The sequence below is a fragment of the Mirounga leonina genome, unplaced genomic scaffold, assembly GCF_011800145.1.
Source record: "Mirounga leonina isolate KUSES-001 unplaced genomic scaffold, KU_Mleo_1.0 Mir_125, whole genome shotgun sequence".
NCBI lineage: Eukaryota > Metazoa > Chordata > Mammalia > Carnivora > Phocidae > Mirounga > Mirounga leonina.
Window position 1 is genome coordinate 31,691,481 of NW_023270305.1, and position 26,365 is coordinate 31,717,845.

Here is a 26,365-nt window from a genome sequence, read left to right on the forward strand (position 1 = left end):
GAAGGCTTGGGGAACTGGATGAGTTGGAGCTGTTTTGATCTTGAACAATGGGCAAATGTAAAAGGTGGAGGCCGGTCAGGAAGCCCAGGTCATATGCTTTGGGAGGCAGTTTGCTCTCCAGATGGGAGGCCCAAGCCTGGGCCTAGTGAGGCTGTGGGCAGAACCATACAGGAGTAGAGGGGAGGGCTGTTACTAGTACATGGCTTCCAAGCAGATGATTAGGAATTAGAATGTGATTTCATATTTGCCTTCTTTCTTACCTCTTCTGGTTTGTAGGATGGCCAGCCATTGGCGGGGTTGATCCAAGATCACATGGTTTCGGGTGCAAACATGACCATTCGAGGTTGCTTTTTCACTCGGGAGCAATATATGGAGCTGCTATACCGAGGACTCACAGACAAAGTAGGGCGTGTGAAGCTCTTTCCTCCTGCCATCCTGAAGCCCTTTCCACTGTGGACAGGAAAGCAGGTAATTGGGAGTAAAAAAAAAAAAAGGAAACAGGCCACTTGTATAAAAGATTTCATTCCCAGGAGAGTCCAGACCAGATATAGAGAAATGGCACATCAGATGGTCTGGAACTGAACCCGAGGTATGCCTGTATGATCTATGTGACTTTCTCTTTCCTGGGGTCTGGGTGATTTCAGGGGAGTGTCTACTAAGAGTGGACTGCACAGTGTCCTCGATGTCCTCATAATGCAGACGTGGTGGTAAGAAGCAGTGATACTGGTGGTGGTGGTAGTAATAATATTTTCATTGGGAGGGGCCAAGTACTTTACTGATCTGTTACCTTATTTATTTATTTATTTATTTATTTTTTTTTTAAAGATTTTATTTATTTGACAGAGAGAGACACAGTGAGAGAGGGAACAAGCAGGGGGAATGGGAGAAGGAGAAGCAGGCTTCCTGCAGAGCAGGGAGCCCAATGCAGGGCTCGATCCCAGGACGCTGGGATTATGACCTGAGCCGAAGGCAGACGCTTAATGACTGAGCCACCCAGGCACCCCCTGTTACCTTATTTAATCCTCACAACCAACCTGTGATGCAGAGACCATTATTACCACCATTTAGCAGACGAGGATACTGAGGCCTTAGAGAACTTAAATGACATGCTCAGGTCTATAGGAGACAGAGTTGGAATTCAAACCCAGGATTCCTAACTCCTAAGACGTCGTGCTATGCTTCCTGTCAAAGTAATGAAATAATGGTATATGTGGCGATCAAATAATGAGGTACAGTAGAGTGTGTGTTTCTATTGTTGGCTGGGTCTCCAGGTTTAGCCATAAGGCCTAATTCCTAATCAGCTGTGTGATCTTGGCTTCATGGGTCTCCTTTATTCATCTAGAATACGAAGGGTTGGGGGTGATGATCTCTAAGATCTCTTCCTGCTCAGCAATTCGTTAAGCCTACACACCTGCAACCTGTTCTTTTTTTTTTTAATTTTTAAATTTTTTAAATTTATTTGAGAGCGAGAACAGAGTGAGAGTGAACACGTGCACAGGCTGGGGGGAGGGACAGAGGGACAGGGAGAAGCAGACTCCCCACTGAGCAGGGAGCCCAATGTGGGGCTCGATCCCAGCACCCTGGGATCATGACCTGAGCCGAAGGCAGACGCTTAACCGACTGAGCCACCCAGGCGCCCCTGACTGGTTTTTAGTTGTTAACCCAACCTTGCATTCTGGGACAACCCTTACTTGTCATGAGGTATTACCCTGTCTGTATATTTTTTATTTCAGTTGCTCAAGTTTTGTTTAGAATTTTTTTATTAATCAGAGAGTGAGCATAAGCAGGGGGAATGGCAGGCAGAGGGAGAAGCAGGCTCCCTGCTGAGCAAGGAGCCCGATGTGGGACTCGATCCCAGGACGTTAGGATCATGACCTGAGCCTAAGGCAGCCGCTTAAGTAGTTGAGCCACTCAGGCATCCCGTTTAGAATTTTTTTGCATTTGTGTTTGTGAAGGATACCTCATTTTATTGTGCTTTGCTTTGTTGTACTTCACAGATCTGTGTTTTTTACTCCTCGAAGGTTTGTGGCTACCCTGCATTCAAGCAGTTTTGTATGCTTTTTTCATTTTTCATTGCATTTATTGGTGCCATTTTTCCAGCAGCATTTGCTTACTTCATGTCCGTGTCACATTTTGGTAATTCTCAGAGAATTTCAAACTATTTCATTATTATATTTGTTATGGTGATCCGTGATTAATGATTACAACTCAAAGCTCAGATGATGGTTAGCATTTTTAGTAATAAAGTATTTTTTAAAAATTCAGTTTAGTTAACATACCCAGTTACCCCATCCTCCCACCCACCACCCCTCCAGCAACCCTCAGTTTGTTCCCTATAGTTAAGAGTCTCTTATGGTTTGTCTCCCTCTCTGTTTTTATCTTTTTTTTCCTTCCCTTCCCCTATATTCATCTGTTTTGTTTCTTAAATTCCACATATGAGTGAAGCAGTAAAGTATTTTTATTTTATTTTATTTATTTATTTATTTTAAAGATTTTATTTATTTATTTACAGAGAGAGAGCACAAGTAGGCAGAGTGGTAGACAGAGGGAGAAGGAGAAGCAGGCTCCCTGCTGAGCAGGGAGCCTGATGTGGGGCTCGATTCCAGGACCCTGGGATCATGACCTGAGCCGAAAGCAGACGTAACGACTGAGCCACCCAGGCGCCCAGTAAAATATTTTTAAATTAAGGCATGTACACATAGGGGCGCCTGTGTGGCTCAGCCAGTTAAGCGTCTGCCTTTGGCTCGGGTCATGATCCCAGGGTCCTGGGCTCGAGCCCCACATCAGGCTCCCTGCTCAGTGGGGAGTCTGCTTCTCCCTCTACCCTTCCCCCCTGCTCATGCTCTCTCTGTCTCACTCTCTCAAATAAGTAAACTCTTAAAAAAAAAAAAAAGTAATGTACATAATGCTGTTGCACACTTAATAAACTACAGTGTAGTGTAAACATAACTTCTCTATGCACTGGGAAACTCATTTGACTCACTTTGTCATTATAGTCGCTTTATTGTGGTGGTCTGGAACTCAGCCCACAATATCTCTAAGATATGCCTGCATTGATCTGTAGTTTCCTTCTCTTGTAATATCTTTGCCTGGTTTTGGTATCAGGGTAATGCAGGCTTCATAGAATGAGTTGGGAAATACTTCCTCTTCAATATTCTGTAAGTTTGTTTAGTACTGGTATAATTTTTTTCTTAAATGTTTGGTTGAATTAGCCAATGAATCCATCTGAAACTGAACTTTTCTTCATAGGAAGGCTTTTTTAACTAAAATTTCTTTCTAATACATATAGGGCTCTTCGGGTTATCTGTTTCTTCTTGAATGAGCCTCAGTACTTTGTTTTTTAAAGGAATTTGCCCCATCTCATAAGTTGTTGAATTTATAGGCATAAAGTTATTCATAATATTCCTTTACTATTTTTTTCTATATCTAGAATCTGTAGGTGGGTCAGCTCTCTCATCTCTGATATTGGTGATTTGTGTCTTGTTTTTTTTTTTTTTTAAGTAATCTTTATACCCAACTGGGGCTTGAACTCTTGACCCTGAGACCAAGAGTCACATGCTCCACTGACTAAGCCAACCAGGTGTCCTGATTTGTGTCTTTTTTCTTTTTTCCAGTCAGTTTGCTTAGAGATTTATTAGTTTTGCTCTCAAAGAACCAGCTCTCATTGACTTTGTCTATTTTTCTGGTTTTTATTTCATTGATTTCACTTTCATCCTAATTTTTCTTTTCTTCTGTTTACTTTCTGTTTGATTTGCCCTTCTTTGTCTTGTCATTCAGGGTTGAACCTGGAATCGTTGATATGAGACCTTTTTTCCCTTTTTTTTATATAGGCATTTCATAAATTTTCCCCTTAAATTCTGCTTAAGTAGCATCGCATAAGTTATTATGTTGTAGTTTCATTTTCATTCAAATACTTTCTAATTTACCTTTTGATTTCTTTTTGACCCATGAGTTAGTTAGAAGTCCATTATTTAGTTTCCACATATTTAAATATTTTCCAGATATCTTTGTTTCAGATTTCCAATCTAATCCCATTGTGGCAAGAGAACATATATTGGGTGATTGGAATCCTTTTAAATTTATTGATGTTTGTGTTTGAGTTATGTTGACTATGATGTATCTTGGTAAATATTCTGTGTGCCCGTTGTTAAGTGGAGTGCTCTAAAAATGTCAAGGTTGGTTAATAAATAGTTCAAGTCTATTCTGTCTGCTGATCACTGTCCTTCATTGCCTGGTGTCCATTGTCTTGAAAACTGTTATTTCATGTTCATGTCTGCTTTTGTTGTTTTTGGTGGAAGACTCATCAGGTCACTGTTGCTCTATCTTGGCCAGAAGTGGAAGTCAGTTGAACAGAATAGGTGGGGAATTTTGCAATTTAAGATTAAAATCTAGAAGTATGGATGGTTTAGTTCAAGGAGTGGTAAGCTTTTTCTGTAAAAGCCAGACAGTAAATATTTTAGGCTTTGCAGATCATACAGTCTCTGTTGCGACTACTCAGCACTGCCATCGTAGCATGGAAGCAGCCATAGACAAAACATAAATGAATGAGCATGACTGTGATCCAATTAACATTACTTACAAAAACAGGTAGTAGGGCAGATTAGGCCTACAAGCTATAGTTTGCTGACCCCTGACTTAGTTGGCCATGTGTATTTGTCTACTTTATTATTTCTATTTCTATTATTTTTATTATTTCCATTTGTCTTTATTTTATAAGCCATCTGAAATTCTTGGAAGTGAATGATTATGTTTTAAGTAATTAAGTGTCCAGAATTTATTAGAATTTTGTTTAAATGTAGGCTGTGTGTTCAAAATAGAACTAAATAGTGGACAAAGAATATATATCTAGAGCCATAAATATGTTGATTCCCTTCAATCTGGGAATCCAGCCAAAGGAAACAATCTGAAATGGAGAAAAAGCTACTGGAAAAAAGTAGTCCGTTACCACTTACAGTGGTGGAAAATTAGAAAAACCTGGATACTAAATTGGTGCTAAGGCAATTGTGGAACATCCATTTGTGAAGATATTTTGTAGCTGTTTAAAATAGTGGTTTTAAAAGACCATATAGTGAGTGGTCCGGGAAATTTTCTGACCTAATGTTGAAAGCAGAAATAGACTACAGCATTCTTATGTGCGGTCACTGTCACAACCGTGTTAAGCAAGTATGTGAGAAGAAGTGTGGCATGACAAAGATCAGAATGATGGAATAATTTGGTTCATGTTAGGAATAATTTCTTTTTCACTTTATAATGTTTCTGGGCCAGATTACTACTATTGAATTAAATAAAACTAGAGAATAGGCCCAGGTTTTACTTGTGTCACAGTTGAGATTTTTCAGTGTTTCTTCTGAGGTTGCCATAGGCTGTTATTTCTTTGCAAATAGGTGTAAAAGAGAAGAATGATTGCTCTGCCCGAGAATTTGTTGGTGGCTCAGTCTGATTCTGCAGAGAAAAGCCACGTTTAGAATCAGGAGATAAGGAGCTTAGCTTGGGTAGTCTATTTGTACTGCCCCAGAAAATTAAGTCTTAGGCTCCTTCTCCAGGGCATTTCATACAGCCTCTTGAGTGCTTTTCTCTCCATTTTAAGAATCTGAGGTCTCAGCATTTGTTGAAAGAGCATGTAAAGAAAAAGAATTTGCCTGTCATTTCACATCTCAAGTGTACAGCTCAGTGGATGTTCACAAAGTGAATATACCTTTGTAAAGTGTCACCCAGATCAGAAGGTTAGAATCTCATCAGCAGTCCCAGAAGACCCCTGCAGACCCCTATCCATTTTTACCCCTGCCCAAAGGTAGCCCCTAATCTGACTTCTAACACTACACTATAAGTACGTTTTGTCTTTTTTTTTTTTTTTTGAACTTTATATAAATGGAATGGTCAGTCATATCTCTATGTAAGTCATTCATGGTATCCTATAATAGGAGTTCATTCGTTTTCATTGCTGTATAGTATTCCATTGTGTAACTATACCATCATATATTTACCCTTTTACTCTTGAACGACATGTGGCTTGTCTTCATTTGGCTATTACAAATAGGGCTACTATCACCATTCTTGTATGTATCTTTTGTTGAACATATATATTCATTTTTGTAGGCTAGATACCAAGGAATCAAATTGCTCAATCATAAGATCTATGTTTTTTTGTTTTTTTTTTAAGATTTTATTTATTTATTTGACAGAGAGACAGCGAGAGAGGGAACACAAGCAGGGGGAGAGGGAGAAGCAGGCTTTCCGCGGAGCAGGAAGCCTGATGCGGGGCTCAATCCCAGGACCCTGGGATCATGACCTGAGCCGAAGGCAGACGCTTAATGACTGAGCCACCCAGGTGCCCCTTAACTTGCATTTTCTTAATGACAAGTGAGGTTGAGCACCTCTTCATATGCTTATTGGCCATTAGGGTGTCATCATTTGTGAAGTGCTTTCTATTCCATGCCATTTTCTTACTAATAGGGAAGAGGTTTTTTTTTATATATATTTTTGTGTTCGTCCATTGCCAAATTTTTGCCTTTTTACCTAGTGCTATTTTCTAATGATCAGAGCTATTTTATTAATATAATTCACCAGTATTTGCCATTCATGGCTAGTCCTATAAAAGTCTGACTGTCCTGAGGGCACAAAGGTATTCCCCTGTGTTATTGTCTAGTAGCTTTACTGTTTTACTCTCACACTTAGGTCTACTTGTCTGCCTGGAGTTGATATTTGTGGGTGTGTATGATATAAGGTAGGGGATTCCTTTTTTCCCCATATGACTGTCCAGTTAATATAACATCCTTTGTTGAAAAGACCAGCATTTTTCCACTTCTCTTTAGTATCTCCTGTGTCATAAATCAACTAGTCACATACATGTGGGTCTCTCCCTGGACTCTCTTCAGTTCCATTGGTCTGTTTGATTCCATTGTACCAATACCACACTATCTTAATTATTGTAGCTTTATAATACTGATTTCTGATAGTAAAAGTCTCCAGCTTTGTTATTCAAGAGTGTCTTGAATATACTTGGCCCTGTATATTTCCATATAAATTTTAAAGTTAGCTTGTAAATTTCCACAAAAATAATACCTGCTAGGATTTTTATTGGGATTACATTGTACCTTTAGATCACTTTAGGGAGAATCAACATATTTACAATATTGAATCTTTCAAATTATGTACAGATTATGTCCTTTGATTATGTAAGTCTTGTACATCTTTCATTAAATTCATTTCTAGGTATTGCTATTATAGATGGTATTGTTTCTTACATTTTCTAATTATTTATAATTGAGATGTAGAAATACAGTTAATTTGTGTATATTGTCCCTGAATTCACCTTCCTGAATTCAGTTATTAGATCACTGCCTTTCAAATTCTTTTTAACCGTAGAAGTAACAGAAGTTTATTGTTAAACAAAAACACAGTAATGTGAAAGGAAAAAGGAAAAATTCCCTCCTTCCCCAACCCTACTCTCCATGTCCACACATACTCTCATAGAAAGTAATTAAGAATGGGATATTATACCTGCTCAGGAGAACCATGAATCATGATTAAATTTGACAATCAGTTTTGAGCTTATATTTTAAACCTCTGTATTCATGACGTCCTCGTACCTGAGGCATGAATTTTCCTGACCACCAGGTACATGGACCTTTTTGACTGGTTTTTAACATGGCTTACTTTGAATGAGCCACCAGGCCTTCCAAAGGGAATTCCATTCTTTCAAGCAGTCTGTATTTTTAATTTGGACCACCCTGACACACTCTGAATATGGCAGGAAGTTCATTTAACTGCCTTCATGTGCTAGGTTAACAGGCAGGACCTTTCTTAAAATTGCTTTGTGATGGGGCTCCTGGGTAGCTCAGTCGTTAAGCGTCTGCCTTCAGTTTGGGTCATGATCCCGGGGTCCTGGGATCGAGCCCCGCATCGGGCTCCCTGCTCAGCAGGAAGCCTGCTTCTCCCTCTCCCACTCCCCCTACTTGGGTTCCCCCTCTTGCTGTGTCTCTCTCTCTGTCAAATAAATAAACAAAATCTTTTTTAAAAAATTGCTTTGTGATGTATTTAGTTAACTTAATGACATATTGTAGGGCTCATTCTGTATCCGAACACGTAGATCCACGTCATTTTTTAACCCATTCTGTGTTGTATCCAATGATGTGGATATACCATAGATGATTTAACTGGCTTTCTTTTGGCAGACTTTTACATTGTAAACTGGTTTTTACTATTTTACCTAGTGCTGTAGTGTGTACCCACTCATGTTTATTATATTCGTGCACTTCTTGTGGTTTGTATTTGAGAGGAGTTCCTAGCAGTGTGATTGCTGAGTCAAAGGGTATATACATTGCATAACTTTTTTTTAAGAAATCCTTTTAACTTTTAAAACATTTTTAAAGTTCAGTAGAGTCTTAGTATAAAAAAAATTCATTTATAATTCTCCTAGATACTGCCTCACAGTATCTCATAGATACTACCCTTCACAGTTTAAGAGAACGTTGCAGATGGTCTTTTCTCCCTAGCGTAATAGTTTATGACCAGAAAGTAAATTAAACATTTCTAGAATGTTATTGCAGGAAGAGGCTTAAAATCCTCTTGTCTGACTCCTATGGTTTTCTTACTGAGATATGATTCATACTTAACATAAAATTTATGATTTTTAAAAGGGTATAATTCAATGATTTTTAGTATGTCTGCTGTGATGCACAACAATCACCATAGTTAATTCCAGCACATTTCCATCATCCCTAAAAGAAACCCTGTACCTATTATCATCAGTCCCAATTCCTCCCTCCCTCATTCCCAGGCAATCACTTTCTGTCTCTATGGATTTGCCTATTTTGGACATTTCATGTACATGATATCATACAACATGTAGCCTTTTGTGACTTGCTTCTTTTAGTTAATATAATACTTTCAAAATCCACTCATGTTGTAGCATGAACAGTACTTCATTCCTTTTTATGGCTGGATGATGTTCCACTGTATAGAAATACTCATTTTGTTTGTCAATTGATAAATGGATAATTTAGGTTGTTCCCCTCTGTGATTATTATAAATAAAGCTGCTGTGTATATTCATGTACCAGTTTTTGTGTGAATATGTATTTCAGTTCTCTTGGCTAAGAGTGGAATTGCTGGGTCATATGGTAATGCTATTTTTAACTTTTTTTGAGGAACTACCAAACTGTTTTCCAAAACAGCTGTACCATTTTATATTCCTACCAGCAATGCATGAGCATTCTAGTTGCTCCACATTCATACCAATGCCTTTCTTTCTTTCTTTCTTTCTTTCTTTCTTTCTTTCTTTCTTTCTTTCTATCTATCTCTCTTTCTTTCATCTTAGTGGGTGTGAAGTGGTATCTCATTGTGATTTTGATTTGTATTTACCTAATGACTAAGGATAATGAGCATTTTTTCATTTGCTTACTAGCCATTTGTACTATCTTCTTTGGAGGAGTATTTATTCAGGCCCTTTGTCCATTTGGTAATTGGGCTGTTGTCTTTTTATTGTTGAGCTCTAGGAGTTCTTTATATATCCTAGCTATTAGATCTGTAATACGTAGATATTTTGCAAGTATTTTCTCCCATTCTATGGGTCGTCAATTCTTTTTTTTTTTTTTTAAAGATTTTATTTATTTATTTGACAGAGACACAGCAAGAGAGGGAACACAAGCAGGGGGAGTGGGAGAGGGAGAAGCAGGCTTTCCCGCCCAGCAGGGAGCCAAATGCGGGGCTCGACCCCAGGACCCCGGGATCATGACCTGAGCCGAAGGCAGCCGCTTAATTGACTGAGCCTTGCAGGCGTCCCCTCAGTTCTTAGTCTCTGCAGCCTTTCCTTCCTTGGCACCCACCAGACAGTCAAAGCTATTTGGGAGGATGTTGCTGACTGTGTGTAATAATTGTCTATTTTGATGTGGCCTGAAGATGAGAGAAGGATGCCTCTGAAGAGTGTTCTTCAACCTTTGCCTCAGTGCTGGCACAGACACCATGTTGGGGCTGACCTCTGGCAGAGGGCAGCATTGTGACCCCCACCAGCTCTCAACCCCACTGTCGTTGCTTTCACTTTTTTACTGCATACTCAAACCTTTCTCTGCTGTGACCCCACAGCAGTTTACTTTTTTCTTCTCCTTCCTTTGCTCTATTCAGGGACTTAATCTTCAGGTCTAGAAGATTGTTCACTTTAAGAATTATTTTAGGAGGTGTGCCTGGGTGGCTCAGTAGGTTAAGCATCTGCCTTCAGCTCAGGTCATGATCACAGGGTCCTGGGTTTGAGCCCTGAGTGGGACTCCCTGCTTAGCGGGGGGTCTGCTTCTCTCTCTCCCTTGCCCCTCCCTACCGCTCATGTGCTCTCTCGCTCGCTCGCTCTCAAAAAGAAAAAAATTATTTTAGGGCATAAGAATGCCAGTGAAGTTCTTTTTTTTTTCTTTTTTTCTTTTATTATGTTATGTTAATCACCATACATTACATCATTAGTTTTTGATGTAGTGTTCCATGATTCATTGTTTGCGGCCAGTGAAGTTCTTAATGGTGTATGTTTATTTCTGTTCCTAAGCCCCCTCCTAAGCCATGTAAGTGAAAAAAAAACTGAGATCAACTTGTCTCACAGAGGTAGAAATGTCTGTTTTTCTTATTCCACCCACAGATCATCAGAGTGGAGTTTTCTGGCTTTTCAGGATGAACAGGGACAGGAGGTCCTAAAAGGGAACTCCTCAGCTTTTCTCCCCACAATCAGCATTATCTTTTTTTTCTTTCCAGGTTGTGTCAACACTGCTCATAAACATAATCCCAGAGGACCACATCCCACTGAGCTTGTTGGGAAAGGCGAAGATCAACGGCAAAGCCTGGGTGCAGGAGTCCCCTCGGCCTGTTCCTGGCTTTAACCCTGACTCCATGTGCGAGTCCCAGGTATGGCTGCCTAGCTGTGCGGAGACATCTAGTCCCAGGTTTAGACAAATCGATTTAAAACAGACGCAGAGAAAGAAAGAATCAGGTGTCATGGTTCAAAATAGAGGGTGTCATGCTCAAGGTGGTGTCCCTTTAGTTTTAGAAAGGGTCAGAGTTGATCGCTTAGCATTTGACCCTCCATATAAACCTCACAACCCACTTGGGGAGCAGGAGGCCTCTGGACTCAATTCTGCAAAACTTGGAAATTCGGAACCTGTGTTTTCCCTTGAGACCCCTGAGTGGCTCAAGCTCACAGATCTGCTGTGAGGTTCCACACCTTCCGGCTCCATGCCTCAGGAACCAGGCCTCGGGGCAGAGCACTCCTGCAAGCGAGCAAGATGGGGGCCCCACACTAAGACTTCCAAGGCCTTGAGTCCCCAACTCATAAGTGCTTTGTCACAGGTCTGGCAGACATTCCATTTAGAACTGAAGCTGCCACTTGTCTTTCCCTTTAGAGATCATATGCTTAATGTATGCTACATTATGTGGCTAGCAATCCTTCCTTTAATTAGCTTCTGATGCTTTAACCCAACTTTGGAAAGTACACATGCCTTAAAAGATGTTAGAAAGGCTGGGGCGCCTGGCTGGCTCAGATGGCTAAGTGTCTGCCTTCGGCTCAGGTCATGATCTCCAGGTCCTGGGATCAAGCCCCACATCGGGCTCCCTGCTCAGCGGGGAGTCTGCTTCTCCCTCTTCCTCTGCCTCTCCCCACTGCTCGGGCTCTCTCTCTCTGTATCTCTGTCTTAAATGAATAAATTAAAAAAAAAAAATTCTTTAAAAGATGTTAGAAAGGTTATGTTGTTCTTACTTCTAGAGTCCAAGGGAGGGAGCACCTAGGCCAACGTCGTGGTTATGGAGTTTATCCTCTAGATGCTCCCATTTCTAGTCACAAGGTCCTTGAAAAGGGTAGTTGACCTCAAGTCAGTATGGGTGGGGTTGTGGTGCAGGGGGACATGTAAACAGCGAAATGTTTGTGCATGTGTGTGGGGGGGAATAGTCCCTAGAAAAAAATAATTTAAAAATATTGGTCTATGTCCTCATTTCCTTTATTTAGATAAAAATGTATTCCATTTATACCCTACATCTTTCTTTTTTATTTCAAGTGTTTATAATTCTATTCAGTATAGCGTAATATTAGTTTCAGGAGTAGAATTTAGTGATTCGTCACTCCCTGCATCTTTCTTTCCATCCAGGACTTGAAGCAGGTTACCGTGGAGGGACATACACAATAAGGTTAATAAAACACAGAGAGGGGCGCCTGGGTGGCTCAGTTGGTTAAGCGACTGCCTTCGGCTCAGGTCATGGTCCTGGAGTCCCGGGATCGAGTCCCGCATCGGGCTCCCTGCTTGGCAGGGAGTCTGCTTCTCCCTCTGACCCTCCTCCCTCTCATGCTCTCTGTCTCTTATTCTCTCTGTCTCAAATAAATAAATAAAATCTTTAAAAAAAAAAACATAAATAAAACACAGAGAAAGGAGGGGGTGGCTCACACAGGAGGTGTCACCTCCATTCCAGCATTGGTGGCTGTCTCCTCCACAGGTGATCATCAGAGAAGGGGAGCTGCTCTGTGGGGTGCTGGACAAGGCGCACTACGGGAGCTCCGCCTATGGCCTGGTCCACTGCTGCTATGAGATCTATGGCGGGGAGACCAGCGGCAAGGTTCTCACCTGCCTGGCCCGCCTCTTCACCGCCTACCTTCAGCTCTACAGAGGTTTCACCTTGGGTGAGTACTAGACAAGTGGTCCCGGGGCCCCCCTCTCTCCTGGCCAGCACGCCCATTGGGATGTCTCCCTGACTCTACTAGCAGCTTCTGGGGGGATAGACAGGCTCCTTCTATACCTATGTCCTCTCTTGGCTGCCAACAACACGTCACAGACCTGGTCCTTCTCTGTGCTTGCCACCCCTCCCCCCCAGCCAGCATTTTGTCACGCTCCTCAGTCCCCATTCCATTCTCCACCCTAGCCTCTGTGGTTTTCTGTCCCTGAGACTGATTTTTCAACCTCGAACCCACCTCCCTTCTCTCCTATATAAGTGTGCTTCCAGAATGCCCTGGGCACCCTGCCCTCCACAAGTAGGCCTTCCCTATTGTCAGAACTGCCCACACCTCCCCATACAGCAGGGGCATCAGCATGTTGGGGCAGACCTTCGGGGTGATCCTAACAGAGGAAGAGGAAATGCCTTTTTTCCTCCCTGGAAATGAGCACACACCATTCTAGCAAGTTGGCCTTGAGAAAGACGGCAAGTGTGCTGGTACTTTCTAAGCCCTTCTGCAGTGTTCCTGTGAGGAGCAAGTGACCTGCTGCATGTTGAGCATGAGCCACAGCGAGTGTTGGAATTGTCTAGTTCTTAGTACTCCTAGGACCCTGCTTTGCAGGCTTTCTCGTGTGCAGACACGCTGGCCATCCCACCGTGGGGTCCCCGGGCCTGCTTCAGCTGGGGCTTGTTCACCTGCCTGCAGTGGGGCCTGTGTAGTTACAGGATATATGTGAATTGTGGAAAAGTAAAAATAAGCACAGACACGATAGTAGTTGAAAGTCACCCAGCATTCGGTCATCAGAGATGACCATTAATATTGATTTGATGTGTGTCTTTCTAGACCCGCCAATATAAACACATACGGAAAAAAGTGAGATCCTACCCTACATGGTTTGGTAATCTTTTCCTCCCCATTACGGAATGTATTTACAAATGTTCTTTTGTAAATGTCCTAAGAGAAGCCTACATCCTCAGGTCTGGGGCTACAGATTATTCTAGTTGTGTCCTGGTACCACAGTTTATTTAACCAGCTCCTATAATTAAGCATTTAGGCTATTTCCTGGTTTTCACTTTATTGTGAAGAGGGCCCTTGAACAGTTTATGAAAAGTAGAGGAAGATGCCACACCCAGATCATGATGAGGACCACAGCCAACAAACCAAGCCATGCCTGCAGCTCTGCTTAGCCCATGGTACAAAGAGAAATCAACCCCCGAGGGCAAAGGCCTTCCAGAGACCACAAGACTGAGAAAGGGAGCAGGGCCAAGCTGGACACAGCTCTGGGGAAAGGGCGGGCTAGAGAAGTCGCCTTTGCTCCAGCCTTTACAGCCAGGGGTCAGTGAAAGGACAGCAAGGAGGCCTGGAGCCGACCCCATGGAAGCACCCGCTTTTGTGATGACGGCTTCCTCGCAGAGGGACTGTCTCTTTCCCCTCCTGCTCGTACATGTTCTTTAGGGCCCCTCAAGCCTCCAGGATGTGGCATTGGGAATTCCAGATATTTTAGCTCAGCTTCTAAATAGTGCAGCTATTGATTTTTCTTCCCATGCAGATCTTGGCTGAGGGACTTCTAGAGTCCAGTAGCACTCACACATATGGACAGGAAATAGTTAATGTCACCCAGACTCAGGTGTGTGCCTGCGCACCCATACTCACAGCTAGAGAGCGGGGGCCCTGTGACGTGTGCCTTCTGGGAATCAAAACCAGGCTGTTCTTTCCCTCCCTCTCTTCCTTCCCCGTTTTTCATCAGGAACCTCGTCTTCACCCCTAGCCCATTCATCCAGTGTGTGTTCATAGAGCTGCTGGCTAAGAGCATAGGTTTGTGACTTGGCCCTGGATTTACTTGCTACCCATGTAACGTATGGCAGGTAGATCAAGATTGAGCCTTCATTTGACCATGTGTAAAATGGGGATTAGGATGCTCGGCCTGTGAGAAGCACTTCAGAGATGGTGGCAGTCTCTTACTAGTGAGGTTACAGGGACAGGTCAGGCCCGGTCCCACCCACACTTGTCTGTCTCACTTCACAGGGGTGGAAGACATTCTGGTTAAGCCGAAGGCAGATGTGAAGAGACACAGGGTCATCGAAGAGTCCACCCACTGCGGGCCGCGGGTGAGGAGGGCCTGGGAGGCTACAGCCTGCGGCAGAGGGTCGGGTCTCCCACGGGACAAAACCCACACCCTCCTCCCATGGCTCCTGCCTCTGACGTGTGCCTTTTCTCATCCTAGGCTGTCAGGGCTGCATTAAACCTGCCAGAAGCCGCTTCATGTGATGAGGTCCGAGGCAAATGGCAGGATGCCCATCTGGGCAAAGACCAGAGGGATTTTAACATGATTGATCTGAAGTTCAAGGAGGAAGTGAACCATTACAGCAATGAGATTAACAAGGTTAGTCCAGCAGTGTGTGCACTTATCACCACCATTTTGAATGCTGGTTTTTTAAAAAATTACATTTTGCTTCTCACTTGGGGCCCTGTGGAGCGCTTTGGCTGTTCGACAGCTAACTAGGTGAGATGTGAGGTGGGATGTGTCGAATTCATCCTTTTGAAGAGCCAAGGGCTTCGTTCTCTTGCCCAGTTAATGCTGAGAGGGAATGCCTTGCACTTCTTTTTCTTTTTAAATGTTTGTATTTGGGGGTGACTGCATCAAAGGGGAGTGAAGAATTCCTCTGGGGCCGCTGTTGAGTGAAGGAGCAAAGTGAAGGACCAAAAACACCACAGCTGCATGCTGTAGAGCGGAGCCAGGGGTGAAGGTGTGGGTTCAAATCCTGGCTCGACCATGTACTTGCTGTGTGACTTTGGGCAAGTGTTATAATCAGTCTGTGCTTTGGTTTACTCTCCTGGAGGTAGGGATATGAGGAGCACCTACCTCACAGGGTTGCTGAGAGGTTAAGGAGCTATTCTACACCGTACTCTTGGCACGGTGGGAGCACTCTGGAAGTTCTCCAGAGTCCCTGTCTACTTTTCCACTAAGCCGGTTCTTGTGCAACTGTGAAAGGAGAGGGAAGTCCCTGGACAGGCCAAGACCACAGCCTGGGCTCTGCACCTTCTTGCCCCAGAGCTGGGGGAGAGGAGAGGGGGAGGCAAGGCCAGTGCTCAACAAGAGTCAGCGTTGGCCTGGTGTCCTCTTCACTGGCTCTCAGCTTCCCTTAGACTGCCAAGACCGCAGACCTCTCGTTGTCCTTGAGAGATTTTCTTCAGAGGAGCCTTTCCAGAACCTCTCAGAGAACTGGGAGGCTCAGCTTCCAGGCTTGACTGAGAACGCTGGGACGTTGTCTGAGAAGCATCTCAGGATTGCTTCTTGTCCCTCCGGCTCCTCTCTTCCCCCCCCCCCACCCCCCCCCCCACACCTCTCCTGTGTTGGTCTGGGTCTCTGCATCCCTAGGCAGGGGCTTAAATAGACTGGGAGCCAGGGTCTCCGCAGGCTCCACCTAGAGGGCTTTGCTCACGTCTGCTGGCCTTGGAGCCAAGGCCAGGCTCCCACATGGTGCTTGGGCAGCACGTTGGTAAATGTGAGTGTGACACGGACACTGGTCCTCACTGCCAGGGGTGCAGGAACCGAGGCCATGTCCGCTGGGCAGATTCATAGGGGTACACCTCAGATTTTCTTTTTAACCTGCTCCTTTCTGGGATCACAAACTGGATATGCTGGCCCCTCTGGTTCTCCCTTTTTGTTCCCATTTGCCAGTGACAAGAGCCTCAGGCTTCTTGGCAGAGGCTGTCAGAAGAGTGCAGCTTGTGGGGACTTCTCTCTAGGGGTTCTAGCAAAAGGATCGTTGCCAAATGACACTTCTTACCTCGAGTGGGATTTGGCACTTATCTCTGGATAAATAGTCTGAGTTTATTGCTTCTGCATCCTGGGTTTATCTTGTGATTTGGGATTACCTTGGGATTTCAAAAGGGAGTGAAGTCACTGACTTGCTGTGTTTATTTAATCTGCAGGCATGCATGCCATTTGGCCTGCACAGACCGTTCCCGGAAAACAACTTGCAGATGATGGTGCAGTCTGGAGCCAAAGGTTCAACTGTGAACACCATGCAGGTGGGAGCAAAGGCGGGCTGGCTGGTTTGCCAGAAGGGTGGGGTGATGGCAGGAGGCAATTTTCAGATTTCTTTCTGGGGCGCCTGGGTGGCTCAGTCGTTAAGCGTCTGCCTTCGGCTCAGGTCATGATCCCAGGGTCCTGGAATCGAGTCCCACATCGGGCTCCCTGCTCTGCAGGAAGCCTGCTTCTCCGTCTCCCGCTCCCCCTGCTTGTGTTCCTGCTCTTGCTATGTCTCTCTCTGTCAAAAAAATAAAAAAAAAAACAAAACAGATTTCTTTCTGATTTTGAAAGGATCCACATTCCATATAAACTGTGGCAAGTACTACAAAATATAAAAGCATATAGAAATTGGTACAGGAGGTAACCACTGTTAACACATCAATATTAGCAACAAACACAGATATGAGTGTGTGCGTGTGTGTCACCAGTCTTATCTGGGATCCTGTCGTGGTCTGCTTTTTACATTTGTTGTTCTATTATCGGCATCCTCCTAGAGGTTTCTTACCCCTGATTTGAGGCCCATTACGTCCTCAGATGGTTGATGTGCTGTTGCAGCGTGTTCACAGATGTTAATATTTCTTCTTAAAGTCCTGAGGACCGTGGTGAGTGTAGAGCAATACAGGAATGGGCTTAAAAGGCTGAACACCACAATCAGGAAGCCCCCTTGACTGAAGTGAAATCCAGACACATGGCTGTCCCCTCACCCCCATGAATATTAGGTGCTTTTTTTCTCTTTTGGCCTTAGAATTTAAGGATCCCAATAAATTCCTTTTTCTTGCAGGCCTCAGTTTCTCCATTAGGGCCCTTCGGTCCCTTCCAAGTAGAACGTGATGATTCTGAAACACGGCTTCTTTTACCAACATAGCCCATTTACAACTGACCCCAGACATGTCAGATCTTGATCAGTCAACAAAAGGAAAACACAGTTCTTTTCTTGAATCATGAGCTCCTCTGGTTCATTTGAAAATGTAGGTCGGCCTTCCAAAAACCAGTTTTCACGCAGCTTTTCTTCCAGAGCAGGACTTCCCTCCTCTGCCGGGACAGAGCTTTAACACATGTGTGGATCTTGAGTTTGCTTTGGGCTTCCTTTCTTCCAGATCTCATGCCTGCTGGGCCAAATCGAATTGGAAGGTCGGAGACCCCCCTTGATGGCATCTGGCAAGTCATTGCCCTGCTTTGAGCCTTATGAGTTCACCCCCAGGGCCGGCGGTTTCGTCACTGGCAGATTCCTCACTGGCATCAAGCCTCCTGTATGTATTTTGGGTTTTCTTCGTGTCTCTTCTCATTGCCAGGCTCAATGGTAGGAGGCCCGTGACCTTTACCAACAACTTTGAGCAAGGACTATTGAGTAATAAATGTCAAGTCATTTGTTGCTTACTCACAAGACCCTATGACCCCCGAGGACCCTGTTGTGTTCACCATTGTAATGCCCAAGCTTTTACAAGGCCTGGCATGTAGTGCTCAGTGTTTGCTGAGAAATGAAAAGATGAATAAGACCAATCCCAGCTCCACCTTTTCTTGCCCTGTCCCTCTCGAAACCATTTCTCAGCTACTTCGAAGGCAGCTAGAGAAGGGGATGCCCTTCACCAGGGTGCTCTCCGTTGCCAAAAGGAACGTCACAGAGATTGGTTTCACGAACCCCCACCAAGAGCACCTCCCATGGCTCCTCCTTCCCAGTGGGGAAATCGAGAAGCTGTGCAAATGTCTAGTTCTTCCTTGGTCAACAGCAGACTTCTCCCCTAAGAAAAAGATTTTCTCCTCATATTTGTCAGAAATGGCTTTTTGGATGTTAGTACCTTCTGTTCCTTGGTTAGCGCATCTCTCTGCAAGATCACACAACTAAGACCGGGTTGTGAACAGGACCGGCCCTTGGTTTCAAGGCCACCGACTGCTTCGAGGGCACCTCATCAGTCCCACACGGGCTCTCCAGTGATCACCCATGGCCTCTGGCAAAGGACGGAGGAGAGAGGATCTAGACCAGAACTTTTTGAACTCTGGTTGTGGCCCCTAGTGAATCATAAGAGCACTGTAATAGATAGTGACTGGCATTTCTTTGATGTTTTATTACCAAGTAAGGGATGGAATAGTTTCATAAAGTTCTCGTTTGAGTTTTCTGTCTATGTGCACGTGTGCATATACATTTGCTGAGGACTACTGCAAGTGTATTCTTTACGGTGGGTGAGTGAAAACGTTTGGAAAGCACTGTGCCCCCGGTGACGCTGTGGGGGGCAGAATTCAGGGATATGGGCTGAATGGAAGAGTGATGAGGCCCTGGTGCCGTTTCCATTTGGAAAGTGGGGTGTGGGAAATGGGGTGGAATGCCCGAGTGCCGGGAGAGCCCCCGGCTCCTGTACACGGGCTCCGCTTGCCCCTGTGCTCTCGGGCAAGGGAGGACAGGCAGCCACGGGGGAGGGCGAAGTCTCCGGGCCAATGGGCCCCGTCAGAGCCGGGGGCCGCAGGAGCTCAGACACGGCTGCTTCCGGAAGCGCCCCGTCCTCACTGGCGCCTCTGGGGCCTGGCCCCACCTCTCCCACAGGAGTTCTTCTTTCACTGCATGGCCGGGCGAGAGGGTCTAGTGGACACTGCTGTGAAAACCAGCCGCTCCGGCTATCTCCAAAGGTAAAAAGCACCTGCTCTGTCACCCCCGTCATCTTTTACATTGTCATTGACAGTTCACTTACAGTGCCTTTGGATGAAAAAACTTTTTAAAAACTGCCATGGGCGGCCTGAGACAGAAAATAGTGAATATTCTTCCCCTTCTAACCGATTGGTAGAGCGTGAGCTCAGAGGTTTATGCAGAGGGCTCCTGTGTTCTGCAGGTGCATCATTCCCACCCCCTTCGCTTCCCCAGGGGAAGTTATGGATCCAGGGAAAGGCCTTGAGCAGTGAGGAGCTCGTCCTCTGCCCTAGGAGGGCTCAGCATCCGGGACAGTGCAGAGAGGGTTCCAGGCCCAGGGGCCCTACCTGTGAGTGTAATTAGTGTTACTGTCTCTCCAGATGCAGGTGTCACATCGGGGTGTCCCGGCCCACACCTGCTTGTTTTCTATCCTCCCTGGGAGGAAAGGGAATAAGTAGCCACTGTCACTAGCCTGTTGGGGCAGGTGGGGGGGAATTACAATTAAAACGGAACAAGGCCTAACTCTAGAGTGCCCGGCAGGACAGGATGGCAGGTCCCTATGCCCCAGCCTCCCCTCTCTTGGAGTGCAATGTGGGGAAGCTCACCTTGGGGAGTTTGGGCCAGCATTCTTCATGAACCCAGAGAACCTGTGCTGGGAGAAGTGGTGGTAGGAAATGGAGGAGATGGCAACAAGAAATCCCCATGCCTCTCAGGCATGGTGTGAAGTCCCGTTCTCTGGGAACTCGAGTGACTACTGCACAGGGAGGAGAGCTGCTCTATCCTGCCCTCAGAGGTTTCCCTCTCTGCTCCAGCCCTGTCCTCTCTCCTGCTTCTGTGTTCCAGAGTCCACAGAGCTGCATCCCGTGCTTTGGTCCCCTCCCCCCTGACTCCCAAGGCTGCAGCCCACAGGGTTGGGCTAGGAAAGGGAAGGGTGGGTTTGGGGTGGACGACCCTAGGTGGCTGGTTGGTGGGGAGCCGGTACAGCTCGGTGAGTTCCCCTCTCAGGAGCATGGATCACATGGCCATTTCCTTCCATGAGCAGGGGTTACCACCCCACCTCCCATTTCTTAAACCACTCAACAATACATGTGTAACGTAGAAAAAGCTAAAAAACAAATGACCAAATAAGTCTGGCGTTGGGGGATCCCTGTGTGGGGTGGGAGTCCCTGAGACCAATTAAATGCAGTGCAGGAAGGAGGAGGAGGTATGGGATCCTGCTTGGAAGAGTGGCAGTCACTGGGGCAAAGGGCACAAGCCTCCGCAGGATCCACCTGCCAGTGGGGGGTTGAGGTGGAGAGGTCACGTACAGGGCTTCAGGGCAGGTTGGATTGGAGGGGTCCAGCCCGGCTGTGGTGGAGTTCCAGCCAGACGTCGGAAGCCTGCCCCCCCGAAGGTGGTGATGGAAAGGAAGAAGCAGCTGGGGCGAAGACAGAGCCACTGGCTGAAATGCAGGAAGACGAGGCAGGGAGGCGGCAGATAGACCTGGCTGAGCTCACAGGCCTGAGTGGCAGCACAGGGGCACGGTGGACAGAGAGGAGAGAGAAAACGTGGGTGGTGGGAGGTGTCAGCAGCAGGATATTCAAGTAGCCACATGCAGTAGACCTCCTGACAAGGCCTGCTGGTCAGGAGAGGCCTGGACATGCAGCCTTGCAGGGCCATAGCCAATGCTGAGAGCCAAAGCTCCGTGGGCAAGGGGCAGAGCAGAGGGCAGAGCCAGCACTCCGGCATTTTCAGCACCGACTTTGCCAGATCCTGGGCTGGGTGCTAAGAAGACGGTGGTGACTAACACTGAGGTGTGCTAACCTTGGAGCCTGGGGGAGCAGTGGCAACTAGAAAACCTCCTGTTAAGGTGGCAGGAAGAGACTGAGGCAGAATGGCCAGAAGTAGGCTAAGGAGCCAGCACCGGGTAGCAGGGAGAGAGGTTGAGGGAGACAGCTGACCACTGGGAACACTGGAAAAGGGGCACCAGGTTAGGGTTAGCACATCAGCATTTAGTTCCCAGTGTCCCCTTCGTTTCCCTGGCAAATCTCTGGACTAACCACGTGGGGAAGCATTGGGTGGGTGGACGGACAGCCCTCCTGCCTTACCTGCCTTGTGGACCTAAAGATTCTGTCCTTGGGGAGCTGGTTGATGCGGGACGGTGAAAGGCAGGCAGCAGCCCCAGCTGCGGGGGCTGGACACGAGAGCCAGGGCCCAGGAGTGGCGGCGGGGCTCTGTCACACGGCTGCAGCCTCCTCCTCCCAAGGAACCAGGAGGAAGTGCAGCCCCTGTTCCGGAGCTGCTGTAGCTCAGAGCCTGGGGCATGGGAGCCTCGCTCGGCTGCCTGCACAGCAGCGGTCCCCCTTTCCACTGTCCACTGCCCTGGTCTCCGTACAGGTGCATCATCAAGCACTTGGAGGGGCTGGTCGTCCAGTATGACCTGACCGTCCGCGACAGTGATGGCAGCGTGGTACAGTTCCTGTACGGGGAGGACGGCCTGGACGTCCCCAAGACGCAGTTCCTGCAGCCCAAGCAGTTCCCCTTCCTCGCCAGCAACTATGAGGTAGCAGGCCCGGCCCGGCGCCTAGGGCTGGTGGGGCCCCGAGCTGCGCGGTGTGGTGAGAGTGAGTGCTCCACAGCAGGGTGGGGAAGGGTTATAAAGCCCCGTTCGATGCTTTGAAGCACTTGACGTTTTCACACCCACTCTGGGGGCGCTCGTCACATGAGATGGCAGAGAGCACGCGCGCCCCTGGAACACCAGCTACCATCTGGGGTGCTGCGTGCTGGGCCCAAGCTGCAGTGCACTGTGGATACCGCCTGCTTTTATCCTCACCACAGCCTGGGGGAGTAGGTGCTCTCCTGTCCCTCCGACAGCGGAGGCAACGAGGAGCGGAGCGCGCGCGCCTAGCTGGTGTGTGGCAGAGCCTGGGTTCGCACGCAGGCCTCACTGACACACAGGCTGGTGGTTTTCATACCGTACCTTACTGCCTCAGAGATGCCCGTCGCCCCGTTGTGCAGTCCAATACCGAAGCCATCGTGACCTGCCGTGGCCAGGCAGCGGATGGCGGAGTTGAAGGTTGCACTCCGGCGCTGGCTCCTTCCCATCCTGGTGCCTGTCCCAAAGCTTTGGCCATCGCTTCCTCTCCTCCTTTCTCTCTAGAGACTGCCCCCCCAACCCCAGGTTCTGAAGGGGCTCTGAATGTGCTGGTCTCCTGCCTGTTTTCCCTGCAGCTCCTAAAACCGCCAGCTCCCAAGTCCAGGATACAGAGCGAGGGTCCTGGTTAGCAGTGGGTGCTCAGCCCTGCTGAGAGGCGTTGTGAGGGCCCCCCACACAGACCATCTTGGTCCTGTGAAGTTGTGTGACGTGGCTCTTGGGCCATGCGCTCCTCTCTTTGATCTTGTGTGTGTGGTTTGTGTGTGTGTTTGTTTAGGTAATAATGAAATCGAAGCATCTGCATGAAGTTTTATCCAGAGCAGATCCCCAAAAAGCTCTCCGTCACTTCAGAGCCATCAAAAAATGGCAAAGCAAGCATTCCAACGGCCTGCTGAGAAAAGGCGCCTTCTTGAATTATTCACAGAGAATTCAGGCAGCTGTGAAAGCCTTGAACCTTGAGGGTGGGAACCAGAATGGCCGCAGCCTTGGGACTCACCAGGTGACTTGGGGGGTGGCTTTGTCCTCAGTGTGTGGAGCATATAGGCCTCAGTCAGGGATTGAGGAAACAGGTTAGTTTCCTAATAGTGGGTGTCCTAGTATAGTCTGGCTTTATTCACTGTTAGGAAACAAATGGAAACAAATTCCTCAAATAAGAATTTGAGGAGAGGACTCTACAAGGGTGTGGGCAGGGTTTGGGGAAACGGGCTGGTAACTTGGGTCCTCCCCACCCCAGGTGGGCAGGAACGGAGAGCACCAGGAGGGGAGAGAGTGGCGTGGGCAGTAGGGAGCCCTGGCCTACTCAGAAGCTTCTTAGAGAGGGAGGGGGATAAATGCCCAGCTTCACTCTCCACCCATCTTCCCTTCTGCTGCTGGGGCCTCCCATTCGGCAAACCCAGCTGGCAGCCAGGAGGCAGGGTGGGGGGACACTTTGAAGCAGTTGCTGTGGGATAGCTTTGGGGCATCAAGTGTGTGAAAGCCTGGATGAGGGACAGACAGGTCCCGGTTGGCCTAGGAAGGTCCTGGTTTTGCCTTTCACCCTAGCATTGTTAATGATAGTTCCTCATTCTTCTCGAAAAGGATTCCAGTTTGGATGGTAACTTTCCATGGTCACCCTGCCTGTGTTTGAATGGGCCAGGATGAAGAGCTCACAGAGGTCAGGCAGTACGTGCTGGGATGGATTCTGTTGACCCCTGTCCTGAATGTTGAGATGGATTTCTCAGGGCGGTCTGGTTCTGTCTCCTTCCCCTACTTCTATTTGGAGCCAGTGCCTTTGATCCTCCTTGTCCTACTGGATGTCCCAGGAAGACAAGCCCATTCCTGGTTTCCTCCCATATGAGTGAGGCCTGTCCTTCCTTTCAGATCTTGAACATGTGGGGTGAGTTAGATGAGCAGAGTCGAAGGAAATACCAGAAGAAGGCAGCTCCTTGTCCTGACCCCAGTCTGGCTGTTTGGCGCCCAGACATCTACTTTGCATCGGTGTCAGAAACATTTGAAAAAAAGATGGATGACTACAGTCTCGAGTGGGCATCTCAAGCAGAGAAGAGTTACGAGAAATCAGAGCTTTCTCTTGACAGGTAATGACATTGACTTGTTAAGGGCATGTGCAGAGGGAGAATCTGCTTCCTTACCCCCTCCAGAAGGGAGGGCAGCCTCCTGGGTTTGAGTCTTCAGCAGGAGGGAGAGAAGTGAAACAGAAAGGGCACCTTGCAGGCCCAGAGGGCTCCAGGACAGGCAAGAGCAGGGAGGCAGGAGTGGACACCCTGCCTGGCCCAAGACAGAGGAAAATGCTCTGCTGGATGGGAGCTTGCAGAAATGACCTCTCTCGAGCTTGGTGTGGTGGTCATGGCTAATTGAGAGGCAGGGAATCTGCTCACCATTCAGCAGCTTCTAACTCTGACCCAGGGCAAATCATTCATGGCCCTGTGACATCAAGAATGGCTCAGCCTTTCATGAGGGGTTGGATGTGATGGCTCCAGTGTTCCTCTGAGCTTTGGAGGCCAAAGTCTTAAGAAAGACCACATGCAGTACTCAACTTGGACTTGTTCACCAATAAATAAATAAGTATGGAAATGGTGTGGTCTAGGTGGGTGGGAAGCCAGCCATATACCAGCACCGAGTCACATTGGATTAAAACCTCACAAGTGCCCCCAAGGAAGGCCTGCTGTGGGGTTCGTATTGGAGCAGTCCCCTAGTCAGGGGATCCTTTCCACTCAGCTCACTAAGCCTAGCCTGCAGAGCTGGAAGACCTCCAGGGTATGGGTATGGGCCCTGGCCTGGCCGCTCGTCCTACACCTGATGAGACTCACAGGGTCCGGGAGGGGGACTGCAGGTGGAAGATGGGAATCAGTCAGGGCAAATGAGTGAAGGCAAACGCATGAGGGGAGGAACTAGAGGGGAGGAAGAGGGCTCTCTCTTTGCCCCTTAACGTGGTTTCTCTAGTCAGGCCTCAGAGAGGCCCAGACAGAATAAATCATTCCGGGTTCTCACAGATGCCAGCAGGGCTTTCCCTGTAAGAGCAAGATCCTGATGCCCCTACCCCCTTCACCTGCCTCCATGCAGCTCAGGGCACTGGCCATTTGCCTTCAGAAGGACCGGGGGTTCTGCATCAGGAGTGGGGAGAGATTAGCCCTGGGGAGCATCACTTGGGTTCACAGAGCCAAGGGGGGAGGCGATTCCGCCTCAGTTGCTCTCACAGGGGACCTGTTAACAAGCAGCAAGCTCAGGGTGAAACTCCAAAGTTCTGGAGGTATTCTTCTGTCAAGTACCCTAACCTGATAAGTACCCAGACCTCACCAGTTTGAAGTAATTGGGAGAGATGACACAGCAGGTTAGAGAAAAGTCTTTTTTTTTTTAAGATTTAGTTAATTTATTTATTTAGAGAGTGAGAGCGCACGTGTGAGTGGGGGGAAGAGGCAGAGGGAGAGGAAGAGAGTGTTAAGCAGACTCCCCTCTGAGTGTGGAGCCCAACACAGGGCTCGATCTCACGACCCTGAGATCACTACCTGAGCTGAAATCAAGGGTTCAGTCCTCAACTGACTGAGCCACCCAGGTGCCCCCAAGAAAAGTCTGACTTGTAAAAAGCACTTCTTTAGGGGACATCTGGGTGGCTCAGTTGGTTAAGCCTGTCTTCGGTTCAGGTCATGATCTCAGGGTCCTGGGATCAAGCCCCGTGTCAGGCTCCCTGCTCAGTGGGGAGCCTGCTTCTCCCTCTTCTGCGCTTCCCGCCCCACCCCCCAACTCATGTTCTCTCTCGCTTTCTCAAATAAATAAATAAAATCTTTTAAAAAAATAAAGCCACTTGCTTAGAAATGTAGTATTACCACTTTGTCTACATTCATACATGCGTGCATTTAGCCTTCTTGGGTTGAGCCCCTTCCTTGTTGCATGTGCTGGGGTAATGCAGTGTTCCTGTGGCTGTTCTGAAAGAACCAGCTTTCATAGGAAGAATGGTTAATAAATCACAAAGCTGCTTGCCTGCACGTTTCCCATGTGGCCTGCAGCTGTTTGCACCAATTAAGAAAACAAACAGCCCCCTTTCCTCCCCATATCCCCATAATTGCTTGGTGAACCTCTTCCTAGTTTGTAGAGTGGGAGGTGGGGAAAAAAGAATTAACAGAGGAAAACGTGAATAGCAGGCTCAGAAATCCTCACTGCTCAGGGGGCTCACGGTGACTGCTGCAGAGTGGGCGCGTGACGTCCTCAGGGCAAACATGAATAGTCCGAGCATGGACATCTAGAGCTTCAGTCACCCACCTGGGATCTGTACTGCGTCATTTAGGTCATCCCAGGGTCAGTAGAGGGATTTTAAGGATTAGAAGGATCATTTGCCTAGGAAAAACAAGTCCAGAAAGAGGGAAAGCTAATAGTGCCGTGGACCCTGGTTTTGGGTGGCGTCGCAGCTCCTAACAGA

The 26,365-nt window shown here is 47.1% G+C and overlaps 1 protein-coding gene across 2 annotated transcripts in view; it reads left to right on the plus strand.

The window, feature by feature from the left end:
- POLR1A (RNA polymerase I subunit A) overlaps positions 1-26,365 on the plus strand; it is a 75,378-nt gene that overhangs the window by 32,326 nt on the left and 16,687 nt on the right. The window contains exons 14-24 of one of the 2 annotated variants that reach the window (XM_035001129.1): positions 277-468; positions 10,731-10,880; positions 12,456-12,639; positions 14,695-14,777; positions 14,894-15,052; positions 16,606-16,704; positions 17,803-17,955; positions 19,242-19,324; positions 21,699-21,864; positions 22,733-22,954; positions 23,815-24,029. In XM_035001129.1, coding sequence (XP_034857020.1) covers positions 277-468; positions 10,731-10,880; positions 12,456-12,639; positions 14,695-14,777; positions 14,894-15,052; positions 16,606-16,704; positions 17,803-17,955; positions 19,242-19,324; positions 21,699-21,864; positions 22,733-22,954; positions 23,815-24,029 — 1,706 coding nt within the window. The remainder of the gene's footprint in view (positions 1-276; positions 469-10,730; positions 10,881-12,455; positions 12,640-14,694; positions 14,778-14,893; positions 15,053-16,605; positions 16,705-17,802; positions 17,956-19,241; positions 19,325-21,698; positions 21,865-22,732; positions 22,955-23,814; positions 24,030-26,365) is intronic. The other variant, XM_035001130.1, reaches the window with a different exon arrangement.